Source organism: Gracilinanus agilis, chromosome 6 (genome assembly GCF_016433145.1).
Source record: "Gracilinanus agilis isolate LMUSP501 chromosome 6, AgileGrace, whole genome shotgun sequence".
In the NCBI taxonomy this organism is placed as follows: Eukaryota; Metazoa; Chordata; class Mammalia; order Didelphimorphia; family Didelphidae; genus Gracilinanus; species Gracilinanus agilis.
The window spans coordinates 269787574-269806976 of NC_058135.1; the positions used below are offsets into that span (position 1 = coordinate 269787574).

The 19403-nt window shown below is 38.0% G+C and overlaps 1 protein-coding gene across 1 annotated transcript in view; it reads right to left on the bottom strand.

Moving 5' to 3' along the window:
* SYT13 (synaptotagmin 13) overlaps positions 1–7227 on the bottom strand; it is a 28917-nt gene extending 21690 nt beyond the window's left edge. The window contains exons 1-2 of the mRNA XM_044681457.1: positions 6993–7227; positions 3919–4053 (exon numbers count right to left, since the gene is read on the bottom strand). Coding sequence (XP_044537392.1) covers positions 3919–4053; positions 6993–7227 — 370 coding nt within the window. The remainder of the gene's footprint in view (positions 1–3918; positions 4054–6992) is intronic.
* Between the last annotated feature and the right edge of the window lie 12176 nt (positions 7228–19403).

A 19403-nucleotide genomic window follows, 5' to 3' on the forward strand; every position in this document is an offset into this window, starting at 1 on the left:
TTAAGAAAGAGAAGGAAGCAAAATAACATGAATAAGTGGAAAACCAGAGCTCCGAGAATCGGGTGACCTGGGCAGCCACGGCCGTACTTTGTGACCCAAAGGAGGTCAACTTACCTGTAAAATGGAAATAAAGTAAGTTATAATTATTATAAATAATTACACTGAGCGAATCCAGCCCAATCCTATGCAGTCCAGAACAATCCATTTTAAGCATTCCAATCTATTCTCCTTGAATCCATTCCAACCCACCCATTCTAATCCAATTCAGTCCATTCCAACCAATCCAATGAACATTTACTAAGGACTTACCAATACTCTTCATCTTATTTGATAACATGTCAGGTACTGTGCTGGGTGCTGGAGATGGGGGAAAAATGAAATAGTCCTTGCCTGGAAGGGACTTACATACTCCTAGAAGAGGTGGTGGAGGAGAGAAGGCACCAAGCAGTGGGTATATACGTGGTAACTGGAGGGAGAGGAAGAGGAGGAGGAGCAGGAGGAAGGAGGGACCATCAGTAATGAAGGGAACCAAGAAAGGCTTCCCATTAGAGGTGTCACAGGAGCTGATCCTGGAAGGGAGCTGAGGATTCTAACAACCCAGGCAAAGGACGATGGCACATCCCTTTTGGAGACCTGCAGATTGTCAGGTTTGGCAGGAAGGGGAGATGCAGAATGCACGAAGGGGAGCGACTGTGCAATGATCTTGGGAAGGCGGACAAGAGCCAGATGGTGAAGGATTTCAAATGCCAAGCCGAGGAGTTTGTATTTTATCCCAGGAGCAGTAGGGAGCCAGTGAGGATTCTTGAAGTGGGTGGTCAGATTTGTGCTTTCAGAACATGAGACACTCCACTGGAAAGTGCTTTGAAAGGTTCTACTCGTTCTTCAAGGGTGTCCCAATTGACTGTTCAGGATAACATTGTTTGAATCAACAAGTATTTATTGAGCACCTACTATGTGCCAGGCACTAACCGAAGGCATTTGGAGATACAAAGAAATACAAAAACTATCTCTTCCCTCCATGTGCTCACTGCAATCTAATCACTAATTAAGAGGTCAACTCATTAAGAGATGTCTATGTAATTATAATTAATTAAGAAGAGGTGGCTATGTAATTAGGACTAGGCTTGGCCCTGGGGGTCAAGGAAGGGAACAAGGATTTATTAAGCTCCCACTATGTGCCGGGCATTGTGCTGAATACTTTGTCATTCTTACCTCAGTAGATACTTGTGACCCTGTGAGGTATCCTCATTAGATTGTGAGATCCTAGAAGTTATGACTGTCTTTTGCCTCTTTATTTGTGCCCTTAGTACTTGGCACAGTGCCTGGCACCTAGCAGGTACCTAATAACTGTATACTATTACAGTAAAGGAAATCAAGTCAGATAGAAGTTAAGTCACTTGTCCAGGGTCACACAGAAGCATCTGAGGCCAGATTTGAACTCAGATCTCTCTGACTCCAGTCCCCAAACTGTAACTGCTGTGGCACCTAGTTGCCTCTGGAGAAGAGGTAAGAAAATATACCTCTTTCTCTTCTTTCAGGTGGAAAACTATGTCTGTGGAACATTATAGATGTATGTCATCAGACCCAATTGTAATGTCCATTTTGCTGAACTTCTTTCTTTTTCTTCTTTCTTCCTAAATCTTTCTTACAAAAGATTATCTTACCATGTAGGGGAATTGTGAATAGATATACTCAGAAATGAACATGACACAGGGGCAGCTGGGCGGCTCAGTGGATTGAGAGCCAGGTCTAGAGATGGGAAGTTTTGAGTTCAAATCTGGCCTCAGACACTTCCTAGCTGTGTGACCCTGGGCAAGGAACTCAACCCCAATTGCCTAGCTCTTACCACTCTTCTGCCTTGGAACCAATACACAATATGGATTCTAAGATAGACTAGGCTATGCCACTCTTCTGCCTTGGAAAGGATACCTAACATTGATTCTAAGACAGAAGGGAAAAAAATGAATGTGATGTAACAACCAAAAACAAATTAATGGCTTTTTTTAAGAAAAGGGGGAGAGAAAATTAAGAACAGGAGGAGGCACTCTGGATAAAATTAAACATTTCTATATCATGTTAAGCTTTACAACATAGAGTCTTACTAAGAGCTCAGTGATATCAGAAATATGGATGTTATTATTCCCATTTTGGGAGTAAAAAAGCAGGCTCTGAGAGATAAAATTATTTCTCCAATTTCACATGTCTAACAAGTACCAGAGTTGGGATTTGAACTTGGGTCTCCTGATGCCTTATCTCCCAAAGTTTCCATTCTAAGAAGTTGCTCTCAAATGCTAAAATCTAGAAATATCAGCAAAAAATCCAGAGTCCTCTCTCCCTCCAATTTCAAGCTTTAGGGTCTAGAACCAAAGCAGCCCATCATGGTGGATATATATTCCTTGGTACTAGGTCAGCTTTGTTTGTCTAAGGTGGAGGGAAGGAGACCGGGGACACCCTGTTCCTTTAGAAAGATGGAGCCTTCCACAGTATTTGGGAACACAAAGAAGCAGAAGCTTATCTGATAACTGCCAACACCCCCTAATCATCCCACACAGGCTCTGGTTCCCTGAGCCAAGAATACTATAATGGCCTCCTATTGCTTGCAAGCTCCTAATGATTTAGACCTAAATACCTCTCCAGGTAGGCGATCAATCACAGAACCAGAGCCTTGGAGACAGAAGGAAGGTCAGGAGCAGAGCAACCACTAGAGAATGAGGCAATTGGGGTAAATTCAACTGAGTCGAAGTGGACAAAGTTAGGATGAAAACCACCTGTCCCAGGGATTGTTTTTGTTTCTTTCTTATTCTATGATTTGGAATTGCAGACTGCCTAGGTAAAAACTCCCTCTACTTGCCATCATTCTCTGGTCCCAAATTCTCATCCATTTCAGCCTTTCCCTTCCCAAGTCTTTATCCTACTCTGACCTTCCCTTCCATTGTGCCCCCTGGAATGCCTATCCTATCATTAACAAAAATAGCTGCAATCACAAATCAGAGCCATGGGGGAAATTTCATGGTTATTTCTGGCCAGAAAGAAATTCACAGGATAAATCAAAGATTTTAGACCTGGAAAAAAGTCTTAGAAGCCATCAAAACAACCCTCATTTTAAGGAGGAAAATGAGACCCAGTCTAGCTGACTTGACCAAGGTCACACAGGTAGTAAGCAGCTGAGGCGGAATTCGAATGTGTCTTCTGACTGAAAGCCTAGTGCTCTCTCCATCACCACCTCACAGCATCTTAGTGGGTAGTATCTGCAAAGAGGCAGATTTCAGTTAAACACAAGGAAAAACTTTACAAATACTTGGAGCTGTCAAAAGGTAGGATGAGCTGTCTTGGGAGGCAGTGAGGTCCTTGTCACTAAATGTTTTCAAGCAGAAGCTAAATAACCATTTATCTGGGATATTGTATAGGGAATTCTTGTTAAGAGACCAGAAGGTTAGTTTGAAGCCCAACTCTACTATTTACTAGTTTTGTAACTCTGGGTAAGTTAATTAACTTTCCTGAGTATTAATTTCTTCATTTGTAAAATGAGGGCATTAGTCCTAAAGCAGATATGAGAATGCACCTCCCTCTCTTCTTTGCTGAAGTAGAGGATGATGGGTATGGAACATGGAGACAATGGCAGCTTTGATGGAGTTCATGGTTCATTAGGTCTGCTGAATTTTTTTCCTTTATTTATAAGTGGTGACTATCTGAGGGGAAGAGATATATTGGGAAATGTAGGCGAGGAAAAAACAAAAGATAATGAAAGCTTTTAAAGAGATTTGGAAAAAGAAGATGGGGTAAATTGGATCATCTCAAAAACCTGTTTATGAAATATTTCCCCAGTCAGTGCTTCTTCCCTTCTCTCACTGCCTTGAAATGTGAAGAAACTTCTGGTGAAGGATAAGGATGGAAGCAGAAGGAAGGATGGACATTTACCTTCCAGGAGAGTCACGGACAGCTGGGCCTTCTGCTGGTCATAGCCCAGAGAGTAGCGGAGTTTCGGGGCCTGGTTCCAGCTGGCAGCTTTCTCTGGGTTCCAGGTCTCAATCACACAGACATCTTCTACCACACCTGTGAGGAAGAGGAGCACAGGAGTCATTTCCACTCTCGTAGGGATCCCATCTCTTCCTCCACTCCATCTTTCCCCTATGCTCCCACTTAATGCTTTGCTGGGAAAACTAGCCAAAAAAATTCCACAATACAGAGGTAGCAAAGCTAGGCAGGACAGTAGATAAAGCACCAGGTCTGGGGTCAGGAAAACTTGAGTTCAAATCCAACCTCTGGCACTTATTAGCTATGTGACTGTGGACAAGTCACTTAACCCTGTTTGCCTCAATTTCTTTATTTGGAAAAATGAGCTGAAGAAGAAAATGGGAACTCGTACAGGGTCTTTGCCAAAAAAAACGTGGTCAGACACAACTGAAAATCAGTGAACATCAAATTCAGAGATGTGCCCACATCCACTGCCAAGCTTAGTCCCTGGCATAGAGTAGGCACTTTGTAAATACTCAGTGACTAATTAATTGGTCAGGATAATGTCAGTCATCAGCTATGCACCTTTAAGCAAGTTACTTTCCCTCTCTAGACCTGTTTTCTTTTTCTTTTTTTTTTAACTCTTAACTTCTGTGTATTGACTCCTAGGTGGAAGAGTGGTAAGGGTGGGCAATGGGGGTCAAGTGACTTGCCCAGGGTCACACAGCTGGGAAGTATCTGAGGCCATATTTGAACCCAGGACCTCCTGTCTCTAGGCCTGGCTCTCAATCCACTGAGCTACCCAGCTGTCCCACTAGACCTGTTTTCTTGACTGTAAAATGAAAGAATTGGACCAGAAGGCTTCAAAAAGTCCCAAAGGTATAGCCAGTTAAATGATCTCTATCAGTGATGGACAAACTCTTTAAAGAGGGGGCCAAAGGAAAGGAAATGCTCATCTGTCAGTCTGTATCTAAGGCAACTCTTTCAAAGTTTTATTGTACTGTGTCCTACTCATGGTATTCGTCAGATTAGGAATAATATCGCTTAGCCTGATAGAACGTGGGCAGCGCGGCAGCTTGCTGGTTTTACAAATGCCAGACACAGGAAGACCCTCCTCCTAAGGGATTCTGAGACGGAGTTCAAAACTGGAGGCGAGATGAACATAGAAAACTTAAAAGCGGCCCCAAAGATGGACTCTTTTCCAGGAGCCTTGGATGTTTGAGACAGAGAGTTGGGGTTTGACTCTGTTCTATGCAACTTCAGGCAGGTCACTATCCCTCTCAGTTCCAGTCCTGTTGCATCTAGCTCTACATGATCTCGTTTGGGGTTTTCTTGGCAAAGATACTAGAGTAGGGGAACCTATGTGGCTCATATAGCTAGAGAGCCAGATCTGGAGATGGGAGGTCCTGGGTTCAAATCTGAAATTAGATACTTCCTAGCTGTGTGACCCTGGGCAAGTCACTTAATCTTAATTGCTTAGCCCTTGCCACTCTTCTGCCTTGGAACTGATACTCAGTATTGATTCTAAGACAGAAAGTAAGGGTATAAAAAAACCAAAAACAGATACTGGCATGATTTGCCATTTCCTTCTCCAGATTATTTGAGAGGTGAGGAAACTGAGGTAGGCAGGTTGAAGTGACTTGCCCAGGATCACACAGCCAATAAGTGCCTATGGCCAGATTTAAACTCAGGAAGATGAATGGTTGGGTTAGGGTACTGATTGCTACAATTCCATTCCAGAATTAAACCCTATAATCCAGGCAGGTTTCCCTGGAGAATAAGCAAAGGGTTTTTCTGTGCAAACCATGGAAACATAAGTGAATAATAGGTTACATTTCAAGAATCGTGGAGTCTCTAAAACAGAATCCCCTTCCCCCCTAATTTCATTTAATCCTTATTATACCTGTATTTAGTAGGTAGGCTTCAGAGTATCATCCTCATTCGATAGCTGGAGAGACCAAAATCCACCAAGGCTAAGATGCCCAGAGTTCATAGGGCAGGCCCGCAAACCCAGGACTTCCTGCCTCTGTAGGATCATAGCCCTGGACCTGGCAAGAGTCTCAGAGGCTATCTCCTCCGAGCCCCTCATTTTACAGAGGAGTATGTTGAGAGTTGAAAAGGTAAAGTGACTTTAATGCTAGTCCCCTCCCTCTGATGATTAGCTCCAATTTAACAAATGTCCAGGCTGTTCCAAAAGTCTTAGGGTGGCTTTAAGCTATTAAACCTTAAAGCCTATTAGATCACTTAAAGCTTATTAAGGTATTAAGACTTAAAATCACACTAAGGCTTTTGGGACACCCTATGCATAGCTGGTTTCTTAGCATATTGTTGCCCCCATTAGAGTGTGAGCTCCTTGAGGGATGGGACTGCTTCTTGCCTTTCTTTGCATCACCATTACTTAGCACAGTGCCTAATTCAAGGCAACTAATAAGCTCTAGCATTGAGATTTTGCCTCCAGAATCGATGCCCTTTCCATTGTATCTCATCATCCTTCCCTCCAAGATCCTCCCAAACCCCCATTTCCTTCCTCATTGTCTCTCTCCTAGAGGAGCAGGGGGTTGGGCATTTGGACCCCATCTCTGCAGAGGATAAGGGCAGCTGGGCACTGCTGATTAGAGGAAATTACTTGGGAAAGATGGCCCGGAGACAATAAGCTTCTCACTGTGGTTAAACACTGTTGCTCTCCTTCCATCACTCATAGTATTAAGCACTAGGCTCAATCCCTCTAGAGCTGACTTGAGTGAGATTGAGATTTCCAATTTCCCAGCAAAGCCTGGAGACAGAGAAGGATGAGCAGCTTGTTACTAGCCAATTTTGCTTGGGATCTCAATGGCCATTTATTTTCATCTGGGACCCTGAAACTTGGACCACACTGCTTTTCCATTGGAAAATCCCATTGTTCCATCCCAGTCAGGAAAGTTTTTGACTCCATCAATCCTGGTGGATGCCCCAGAGGCAAGTTATTTGGCAAAACCAATGACCAACAAAATTGGTGCTATGGTGAAAAAGGAGGAGGCATTGGGAGGAAGGGAGCCTACCATTCTGAGGAAGGATGAAGAGCTCCTCTGTGACCTGTCTTTTGAGGCGACTGTCATTCAGGGCCTGTGTGCTGGCAGGGACAGACTCCTCCTCTGTGGTCTTCAAGGAATAATCAGCATAGTTGATGACTTCTGGGGCAGTCACTGCTGGCTTTGGTCCATAGATGTCTGGGAACTTCAGGAGGGCTCTGGGCTGTACAGGCTCTGTGGACTTTTTAATATTGAACTGAAACATAAATTGCCTTGATTAGTTGCTACCTACTTTCCCATCACCTCCACACTGCCTCTCCTTAGACTATGAGCTCCCTAAGGGGCAGAGACTCTATTTCACCTCATTTTCATCCCCATTGCTTAGTACAGGGCCTGGCACATAACTGCTGTTTAATAAATCTTTATTGATTGATCGATTGATCCTAAGCACTGGAGAAGGATTAACCTCTAAGAACAGCACTAGATCTTAGCATCAGAGGATTTTAGATTTAAAAGGAGATTTTTAGGTCCCAAAAGGATTAATAATCCCATTGGATTAAGGACCCAAAAGGGACCTTAGAGATCATGATCCAAACCCTAATTTTATATAGGAGGACACTGAGACCCCTTAAAGGTGAAATGACTATTCCGAGGTCATATGGGGATTAAAAGGCAGAACCAGCACTAGAATCCAGATTTCCTGAATCCAAATCCACTTTCCTCCATACCAAAATGGTGCTACCCAGAACTACAACTAGTATGGGCAACAGTTGAGAAGGGAGTTATGCCTCCTCCTGCTATCCCTTTCCTTCAGAACAGAGTCAGGCCCATATTACTTGGGTCTCTGGTGAATTGCCTAAGGTCATACCAGAAATAAATCAAATTCAGATATCTCTCCAGTCCAGTGGGCTAAGGGGGCTAAACCAATAAAGAAAAGAGATCATCATTGAACCCTCTCTGGGCATGATAGAATCTCAGATGGGAGCTTAGTAATCCATTGGAAGACCATCTTCACCGCAACACTCCCACAAAGTGGTCAGCTACCCTCTGCTGAAAGATTCTTTTTCTTTGCACTCCAACACTGAGCCCAGTGTTGGCTCATAAAGGATATTAATAAATATGAGTGAAATTGAATTGAGGGGGAGCTAACTGTCTTCTCAGGTGCTCCATTCTACTTTTGGACTTAATGAAGATTTTCTATATGTGGAACTGAAATCTGACTCCCTGTAACTTTTCCTAATTGTTCCTAGTTCTGCCCTCAAAATAAATCTAATCTCTCAAAAACATAGCATCCTTTCAAAGAGTTGGAAACAATATGCCTCCCCTAAATCTTCTTTTCTTCCAGGCTCAACATCTCTAATCCTTTCAATCTTTCCTACTATTACATTAGATTGTAAACTCCTTAAAGAGAGAGACTTTGTTTTCCTACTTTTCCTATTTTCAGCTCTCAGCACAGTGCCTAACACATAGTAGGAGCTTAACAAATGTTGATTGGCACAATTTCTATGCCCTTTACCATTCAGCTCACCCTCTTCTAGACACCCTCCAGTTAGTCAACATCCTTTCTAAAATATAGGTTCCAGGAGGCAGCTAGATGGCTTAGTGGATTGAGAGCCAGGCCTAGAGATGGGAAGTCCTAGGGTCACATCTGGTCTTAGAAACTTCCTAGCTGTGTGACTCTGGGCAAGTCACTTAATACCTTAGTGTTGAGTTGCCTAACTCTTACCAGTCTTCTACCTTGGAACCAGAACAAACAGTATTGATTCTAAAATGAAAGGTAAGGGTTTAAATAAAATAAAATAAAATATAGGCTCCACAATGGCACATGGTACCATAAAGATGTCAAGGAGAGGACCATCCACAGGACTTATTAGAAGGTAGTGTTTTAGGGTTGGTCAGAGGCAAGGTATAAGGAGATACTCTCAAACAGTCTATATTGCCAGGAAGGTCTTCTCACCAAGCCCAAATTTGCTTCTTTCCCATTTCCACCCATCACCCCCAGTTCCGCTCTCGGGGGTCAAATAGAATATGTTTAATCCCTCTTTCTTGGGATAATCCCTTCAATAACGTGATTACATTCTCCTATGTTTAATCATCTTTGAAAAATAAAGATCGAAAAAATAAAGATTGTAGAGTGGAAAGACATCTGAACAAAGCCAAAGAATCTGCATTAGATCCATACCTCTGCTAATCACCATTTATTGGACCCTGGAGGAAATCACTTAATCCCTCTGGATCTCAGTTTCCCTGCATCTCTTAAATATATTTTTAAATTTCATGATTCTGAACTAGACAAATACCAATAAATACAAACTATCCATATACATAGAACAGAAGGAAATAGTTTAACTATGAATGTCATCACATAGTTTGTTTAATTAAGTATATACTAAATTTAGTATGTTTGTTTCAAAAGCTTTCCTATTTGTTCCTGTATCTCTCTGATTTTCATTGTTTTCTTCTATGGGCTTTCAAAAATGCTTTGCTGATTTTTTTCTTTTCTTTTCTCTTTTCTTTTTTGTCATTCTATCACTAACTTCTCTGGATTTTTATCCGCATAAAAATCCTCCCTTGTAACAAGATAGTATAATTAAGTAAAATAAATCCCCATATAAATATAAGCAATTCCCCCAAAATATGACTTATTTCTCACATCTTCTTTGTCAAGAGGTGACAAGCATGCTTCATCCTTGGTCCTCTGGAGCCAAGATTAGTTGTTGCCTTGATTTTTAAGTCTTTCAAAGTCATTTTCTTCATAATATTGTTGCTGTATAAATTGTTCTCTTGGTTCTGCTCACTACCTTCTATATCAGTTTATTAAAGACTTTCTAGGTTTCTCTTAATCTCTTGTCCAATTTTTTATGCTGAAATACTATTCCACACATCCATATACCAGAATGTGTTCAATTACTCCCCAGTTGATGATCATTTCTTTAGCTTCTAGTTCTTTACTATAACAAAAAGTAATTCTATGAATATTTCCCATATATGGGCTCTTGTCTTCTTTATTTTATTTCTTTGGGATATGTGCCTAGAGGAGTATTACTGTGTCAAAGGATTAGTTTAGTGACTTTGGAGGCCTGGTTCCAAATTTCTTTCCAGAATGGCTGTCAATTTGCATTTCCACCAGAAGGTCATTAATGTACCTGACTTCCCAAATCCCTTCTTACAACTATCATTTCCTTTTTTTACTATCTTTTCCAATCTGACAAACATGGGATAAAATTTTAGAGCTATTTTAATTTATGCTTCTCATCATGTTATTAGTATTTTTGGGACACTTTTACGTGTAGTTATTGATGGCTTTCTTCTTTTGAGAAATGTGTTATTATTCTTTGACCATCTATACCTATCTCCAGAAAGCTATAGGAAAATAGCTTTTCAAGAATTCTTTGAATTCCTTATATATCTATAATGTGAACATGAGACCTTTATTAGAAAAACTTTCTCCAATGATTTTTCCAGATAAACACTTCTCTTTTGATTTCTTTTTTTTAAACCCTTACCGTCCATCTTAGAATCAATACTGTGTATTGGTTCCAAGGCAGAAGAGAAGTAAGAGCTAAGCAATGGGGGTTAAATGACTTGCCCAGTGTCACACAGCTAAGAAGTATCTCAGGCTAGATTTGAACCTAGGGCCTTCTGTCTTTAGACCTGGCTCTCAATCCACTGAGACACCCAGCTCCCCCGATCTCATATATTTTTGAAAATATATATTAGAAAATTTTAAAAAGAAGATTAAGGTATTGAGAAAATTAACAATTAAACAGATGAAATTTTGAAAGTTGAGGAGAAATAGATAAAGCTGAAAAGGATTAAAGGTTATAAAATTAGTAAATAGAAAAAAAGATGTTTTATGAAAAACCTAAAAAGGAATTAACTTGGTTTAAACACAGGAGAGAAGAAAATCAAAGTGTCTAGATTTAAAAATAGACAAACAAGGTGACTTTATAGGGCTACATCTGGTCACTCTGATTAATCCATTAGGTTCTGTTAGCTTTGGTTTCCTCATTTTAAATTTAAATTTAAAATTAGGGATAATAACAGCAGATATTTCACAAGGTTTTCCCCATGAGGATCAAATAATATAACTAAAGCATTTTATTACTTGGAAATAAAACATAAATGCTAACTACTAGTACTAGTACTATTATTATGTGAAAAGATGCAGAAAACTCTTTGATAAAATTAAGCACCAAATTATGTTTAATGATCATTTAAAAATACAGACTTTTAAAAATAACAATACTTACAACAATAATATTATAGAGTAGTTTAAAGTTGGAAAGTGCTTTTCATATGTTATTTCATGTCATACATGAGATTATATATGTGTGTATATACATACATATATATATGTATATATACATATATATAACTGAGAGGTAAGTGCTATTATCCCCATTTTTCAGGTGAGAGAACAGAAGCTGAGAGAAGTTAAGTGACTTATGCAGGATCACAAGCTGGTAAGAGTCTGAGGCAGTATTAATTCAGGCTTTCTTGACCAATTTCAGCATTCTATTCACTGTACTACCTACATATTCAAAAAAGTATCTAGCATTTGGGAATTCTGGGAAGATGGTGGCTTAGACACAGCAAGGCTCCAGACCTCTGATTAATCCTTCAATACCATACCAAGGAAAAAATATTACTAGCTGCTAAGAAGAAGTCATTCAGATATCATGGAACCACAGTTAAGATAACACAGAATCCAGCTGCATCTACACCGAAGGACTGGAAGGCATGATATTCTGGAAAGCAAGGGAACTAGGCCTAAAACTAAAAATCAACTGTCCAGGAAAACTGACTATATTCTTTCAGGGGAAAGTATGGTCACTTAATAAATCAGAAAACTTCTAAGCATTCATAAAGAAAAGACTGGACTTAAACAGAAAATGTGATGTCCAAACACAGAATTCAAGAGAATCACCAAAAGGTAATTAAGAGAGGAGGAAAACAAACAAATCAAAACTTTTTTAAGGGACCTAATGAGTTCAAATTATTTGTATTCTTATAAGGAAAGATTATATTGGTACCTCTTAAAAATTGTTGTTAATATTAGGACAGCATGAAGAAGTATACTTAGAGGGAACAATGACAAACTGTATAGGATGAAATGTCAAAATATATACATATATATATATATATGTATATATATATATATAAAACTAGAGATAAAAAAGGATAAGATTAAGAGAAATGGGAAAAGTGACAAAAAGAAGCACATGGTGGGAGCTGGAGAGAAGACCAATACACTTGAAGGATAAAGAGGTTGGAGATAGGAACTACTTAATTTTTATGTACATTGATTCAAAGAGGGAAGAACAAGCAGACCCATTGGGGCAGAGAATTGATTTATGCCCTATAGCGAAGTAGAAGGATAATAAACAGACTGTGGGGACAGAAGCAATACTAGGGAGGGAGAGTATGTGTGTGTAACTCAAAAAGACCCTAAAGAAAAAAAAGAGGGGAATAAGAAGAGAGGGGGGAGAAAGAGAAGTAAAATAAGGGTGGGGATTAGGGGGACTGATCAAAAACAAAACACTGGTGTAGAAGGAATTAGTGAAAGAAAGGGCAGGAGAAGGAGAAGAAATCAATATGTTGGGGAATACACAGTTGGTAATAATAACTCTGAATATGAATGGGATGAATTTACCCATAAAATGGAAATAAATAGCAGAGTGGATTAGAAACCAAAATCCTACCATATGTTGTCTACAAGAAATATACATGAGGCAGGTAGACACACACAGAGTAAAGGCAAAAGGCTGGAACAAAATGTATTGGGCATGAACTGAAAAAAAGAAGGCAAGAGTTGCAATCATGATATCTGACAAAAATCAAATTAAAAAATTGATCTAGTTAAAAGAGATAGGGGAGGTAATTACATTCTGATAAAAGGCAATATAGACAATGAGGAAATATCAACATGAATGCATCAAAATGGTATAGCATCTGAATTTCTAAGGGAAAAATTGGGGGAGCTTAAGGAGAAAACATATAATAAAACTATACTAGTGGGAGACCTAACGCTTCCTCTATCAGATCTAGATAAATCAAACCAATAAATAAATAAGAAAGAGGTAAGAGATGTGAATGAAATCTTAGAAAAATTGAAGTTAATAGATATGTGGAGAAAAATAGAGTCAAAAAGGAATACACCTTGGTTTCAGCAGCACATGGTACATTCATAAATATTGACCATGTGCTAGGACATAAAATCAAAGCAAAGAAATGCAAAAAAGCAGAAATAATAAATGTAACTTTTTCAGATTATAATGAAATAAAAATAATAATTAGCAAGGGTACATGGAAAGGCAAACCAAAAATTAATTGGAAATTAAATAATATTATTCTCCAAAACTAGTTAGTCAAAGAACAGATCATAGAAACATTAATAATTTCATTAAAGAGAATGACAATAATGAGAGTTCTTACCAAAACCTTTGGGATGCAGCCAAAGCAGCAGTCGGGGGAAATTTATATCCTTGAGTGCATATATTAATAAAATAGGGAGGTAGAGGTAAAATGAATTGGGCATGCAAATTAAAAAACTAGAAAGTAAACAAATTAAAAATCCCCAATGAAAACCAAATTAGAAATCCTAAAAATAAAAGGAGAAATTAATAAAATCAAAAGTAAAAGAATTATTGAATGAATAAATGAGACTAGAAGTTGGTACTTTGAAAAAAACCAAATAAAATAGACAAAGTACTGGTCAATCTAATAAAAAAAGGAAAGAAGAAAACTAAATTAACAGTATCAAAGATGAAAAGGGAAGCTTCACCTTTAATGAAGAGAAAATTAAGGCAATCCTTAAAAACCATTTTGCCTAATTATATGGCAATAAATATAGCAATCTAGGCGATATGGGTAAATATCTACAAAAATATAAATTGCCTAGATTAACAGAAGAAGAAATAGAATACTTAAATAATCCAGTATCAGAAAAAGAAATTGAACAAGCCGTCAAAGAACTCCCTAAGAAAAAATCCCCAGGGCCTGATGCATTCACAAGTGAATTCTATCAAACATTCAAAGAACAACTAATCCTAATACCGTACAAATTATTTGACATAATAAGCAAAGAAGGAGTGCTACAAAATTCCTTTTATGACACAAATATGGTACTGATCCTGTGTAAATGGAATTAACTCTAGCCATTCATAGCTAAACTCTTACTTAACCTAGGCATAGAAATGATGTAATTCCTCACCTTCCTTAGTGGGAAGGGGAGAAGAGTTACTCACACTTGACAATAAGTAACAAATCAAGAACAAGGGACTGCCCTTTGGGCAGTCCAAATCAATGTAGAGACTGCCATTTGTCCACTTGAATTAGAGGTGGACCCACGGGAAGTGATGAAAGACACTATCTCTTTAAGTATGTTGGTTACTTCCTGTGGAAGTAGTTCCCACTCTGAACTTGGTGCTGATGGACCTCCCTTGAGACCTCAGATAGCTTCTACTCTGTATTGTCACATGGGTAAGTTAGGCTGACTTCCTTGGCCTACCTAGGCCGCTTCCAAACTCTGCCTTAAGCAGGCACTAGCCTACCTGGTTGCTAGGCCTTGAGGCTTGCAGCTTCATTTATTTAACCTTTTAACCTTCTCTCTAGTCCAGGCATTTGCAGTCCTGGACTAGCCTCTCCCTTTCTCTTTATTCCTATACTTTTACCTTCCTTAATTGTAAATAAAACTGCCTTAATGCTGACTTGGGTCTGATTTAATTATGGAATCAATCTGAACTGTTGATTCCTGTCGGCCACATTTTTAAATATATATCTATAAAATACCTAAATTTCCCTCTTACAATCTCAAAGCCATGTAGATCAAAAACAGAGAAAGAAAACTACAGACCAATCTCCCTAATGAATATAGATGCGAAAACTTTAACTAGAATATTAGCAAAAAGACTCCAGCAAGTGATCACAAGAGTTATTCATTTTGATCAGGAGGGATTCATACCAGGAATGAAAAGATGGTTCAATATTAGGAAAACCATCTATATAATTGACCATAGCAACAAACAAACAAACAAAAATCACATGATTATCTCAATAGATGCTGAAAAAGCCTTTGACAAAATACAACACTCATTCCTATTGAAAATACCAGAAAGTAGAGGTATAGAAAGGTCTTTCCTAAAAATAATAAATGGTATATATCTAAAATCATCAAAAAGCACCATCTGCAATGGTGATAAATTAGAAACCTTCCCAATAAATCAGGAGTGAAACAAGGATGCCCATTATCACCTCTATTATTTAACATGGTTCTAGAAACACTAACAGTAGCAATTAGAGAAGAAAAAGAAATTGAAGATATTAAAATAGGTAATGAGGAGACCATGCTATCACTCTTTGCAGATGATATGATGATCTACTTAAAGAATCCTAGAGAATCAACTGAAAAGATAGTGGAAATAATCAACAATTTTAGCAAAGTTGCAGGATACAAAATAAACCCACATAAATCATCAGCATTTCTATATATTTCCAACACATCACAGCAGCAAGAGTTAGAAAAACACCATTTAAAATCACCCTAGACAAAATAAAATACTTAGGAATCTATATGCCAATACATACACAGGAATTATACAAACACAATTACAAAAACACTTTCCACACAATTAAAACTAGATCTAAACAATTGGAAAAAACATTAATTGCTCATGGATAGAATGAGCTATCATAATAAAAATGACTATCCTACCCAAATTAAATCTACTTATTTAGTGCCATACCTATCAAACTACCAAGAAACTTTTTTTACTGAATCAGAAAAAAACTATAACATAGTTCATTTGGAAGAACAAAAGATCAAGAATATCAAGGGAAATAATGAAAAAAAAATGTGAAGAAAGTTGGCCTAGCAGTACCAGATCTTAAGCTGTACTATAAAGCAGTGGTTATCACAACAATGTGGTACTAAGAGACAGAAGGGAGGATCAGTGGAATAGACTTGGGGTAAGCTATGTCAGCAAGACAGTGTATGATAAACCCAAAGAGCGCAGCTTTGGGGACAAAAATCCATTATTTGACAAAAACTGCTGGGAAAATTGGAAAACAACATGGGAGAGATTAGGTTTAGATCAACACCTCACACCCTACACCAAGATAAATTTAGAATAGCTTAATGACTTGAATATAAATAAGGAAACTATAAATAAATTAGGTGAACACAGAATAGTATATTTGTCAGATATTTGGGAAAAGAAAGTTTTTAAGACCAAGTAAGTATTAGAAAAAAATTACAAAATGTAAAATAAATAATTTTGATTACATTAAATTAAAAAGGTTTTGTATAACCAAAACCAATGCAACCAAAATTAGAAGGGAATCAACAAATTAGGAAAAAATCTTCATAACAAAAACCTCTGACAAAGGTCTAACTCAAATTTAGGAGCTAAATCAATTGTACAAAAAAAAAAATATCAAGCCATTCCCCAATTCATAAATGGGCAAAGGACATGAATAGGCAATTTTCAGATAAAGAAATCAAAACTATCATTATGCACATGAAAAAGTGCTCTAAATCTCTAATAGTTAGAGAAATGCAAATCAAAACAACTCTGAGGTATCACCTCACACATAGCAGATTGGTTAACATGACAGCAAAGTTAAGTAATAAATGTTGGAAGGGATGTGGCAAAAATGGGACATTAATGCATTGCTGGTGGTATTGTGAATTGATCTAATCATTTTGGACTGCAATTGGGAACTATGCCCCAAAGAGTGCTAAAAGACTGCCTGCCCTTTGATCCAGCAATACCACTGTTGGATTTACACCCCAAAGAGATCATAGGGAAAAAAGACTTGTACAAAAATATTTATAGCTGCGCTATTTGTGGTGGAAAAAAAACTGGAAAAAGAGGGTATGCCCTTCAATTGAGGAATGGCTGAACAAGCTGTGGTATCTGCTGGTGATGGAATACTATTGTGCTCAAAGGAATAAAGAACTGGAGGAATTCCATGTGAACTGGAAAGACCTCCAGGAATTGATGCAGAGTGAAAGGAGCAGAGCCAGGAGAACCATATACACAGAGACAGATACAAGGTGGTAAAATCGAATGTAATGGACTTCTGTACTAGCAACAATGCAATGATTCAGGACAACTCTGAGGGATTTATGAGAAAGAACGCTATTCACATTCAGAGGAAGAACTGTGGGAGTAGAAACACAGAAGAAAAACAACTGCCTGATCACATTAGTTGATGGGGATATGACTGGAGATATTGACTCTAAACTAGTACCCTAGTGCAAATATCAATAAGATGGAAATAGGTCTTGATCAATGACACATGTAAAACCACTGGAATTTTGTGTAGGCTATGGGAGGGGGTATGGGGAGAGGAGGGGTAGAACATGAATCCTGTAACCATGGAAAAATGTTCTTAATTAATTGATTAAATAAGGATTTAAAAATTAAAGAAAAAGTATGTGAATATTGAGTCAATATTATTTACAATGGAAACACACCAAAAATTTTATTTATATGTATATAATGATAAAGCAAGGGTTTTCCCTTTTGATATTTATATAATAATTGCAATCATTATTTTTCGTACAGACGTTATTTCAGTATATAGAAATCCATGTGTGGAAATTTTCTGCTATAAGATGACCAATTTAGTGACTACTTATATTCTTAAAGAATTGTCTAGGGGCACCAAGGATTTAGTGACATATGGTCACTAACTATAATAATAGCTAGCATTTATACAACACTTTAAAGTTTGCAGAGTAGTTTACAAATATTATCTCATTTGAGCTTTAAAACAACTTGGCGAAGTAGGTTAACACCTATGATTCACATTTTACAGATAAAGTAATTAATTTAGACAGACAGAGGTTTAAGTTATTTTTCGGTGTTGATACCATTAGGAAGTGTCTGAGGCAGAATTTAAACTCAGTTCTTCTGCCTCCAGGTGTAGTGCTCTATCCTCTGCATCATTTTAATGCCTATATTTATTAAAGGGAAGATCTGAATCCTGAACTTACTATAAAGTCCACCCCTCTCCATTGTGGTGCTTTGCCTCTCTATTATTTGATATAATAATATTAAACATGCTAACTATAGCAATAAGACAAGAGAAAGGAAATGAAGGGAATAAACATCAGCAGAAATGAGGCTAATTTATCCCTATTCACAGATGATATGATGATTTATTTAGGAAACAACAGAGAATCAGTGAAGAAACTAATTGATATGATTAACAAACAACCCCAGTAAAGTAGCAGGATACAAAATAAAATGACAAAAATCATCAGCATTTCTGTGTATTACTTATAAAAATCAGGAGAAAATTATAGACAAAGAAATGTCATTCAAAATAGCTGTAATATGCATGAACTACCTGGGGGTCAATCAACCCCAATACATTCTAGATATAAAGAAAGAAAACTATCAAACACTCTGTGGAAATAAGACAGGAATAATCAGAGAGACATTCATTGTTCATGACTGAGCCATGCTAATATAGCACAAATGATGATGTCTTCTTGACAAGATATGAACTTGACAAATTGTGCTGCAGGCTCATTGCCCTGTTGACACAGTGATGATAATTGTTTCATTGAATCAGTTCATCTTAAATATCTATTCACTTACCATAAGAAAGACACTTTACTGGCCACTGGATTGACGGTTTAGAAATTGTGGTTTGTTCCTATACTCCATTACACCCTTGGATTTGGCCTTCAAAATAGTACAGAAGTAAAATACATAAGTGAATTGCTGCAGGTAGAAAAACTGAGGGAACTCTATGGGGATGGTCTTGGTTCCCTGGAAGATAACTACAACTTCTTGAGAATAATATAGCTTGAGGGAACGATGGTAATTTGAGATGGAAAAAAGTAGTGGCAGAGTGACTGAGGAGTGCCTAGACCAAATGAAGGCATTCTCTGACCATGTTAGATGCCCAGACCAAGGGAAGCATGTATCTTTGTATGCCCTTAGTACTAAGAAATTGCAGTGTTTAATGGTGGTAAGTTGTTCCTTGAAACAAATATTTATCTTTGCTATGCTAATATATAGATATATAGATATAAGGTAGAACTTATTGACTCTTGAACTCTTGAAGGTGGCCCAATGGGAAATAGAAAGTTATTGGGCTGAGTGTAATTAGGCTATATAGTATATATTACATATGACTTAAATGTGAAAAGCAATATTAATAATGTCATTACAAGCATGTTTTAATGAAAAATTAAATGGGTTAATCCTTTGCTTCTCATCTCAAGATTCCCTTTCCTCTCTCTCTCCATCCCCCTCCTCTTCCCCTTCCTTCTCCTCCCTCCCCTCTCTCTGTGTCTCTCTCTGTCTTTCTCTCTTGGTCTCTTTCTCTCCCTCTCCTCCCCTCCCTTGGTGTCTCTCTGTCTTTCTCCCTCTGTCTCTGTCTCTCTTCTCTCCCTCTTCCTCTCTCCCTTTCCCTCTC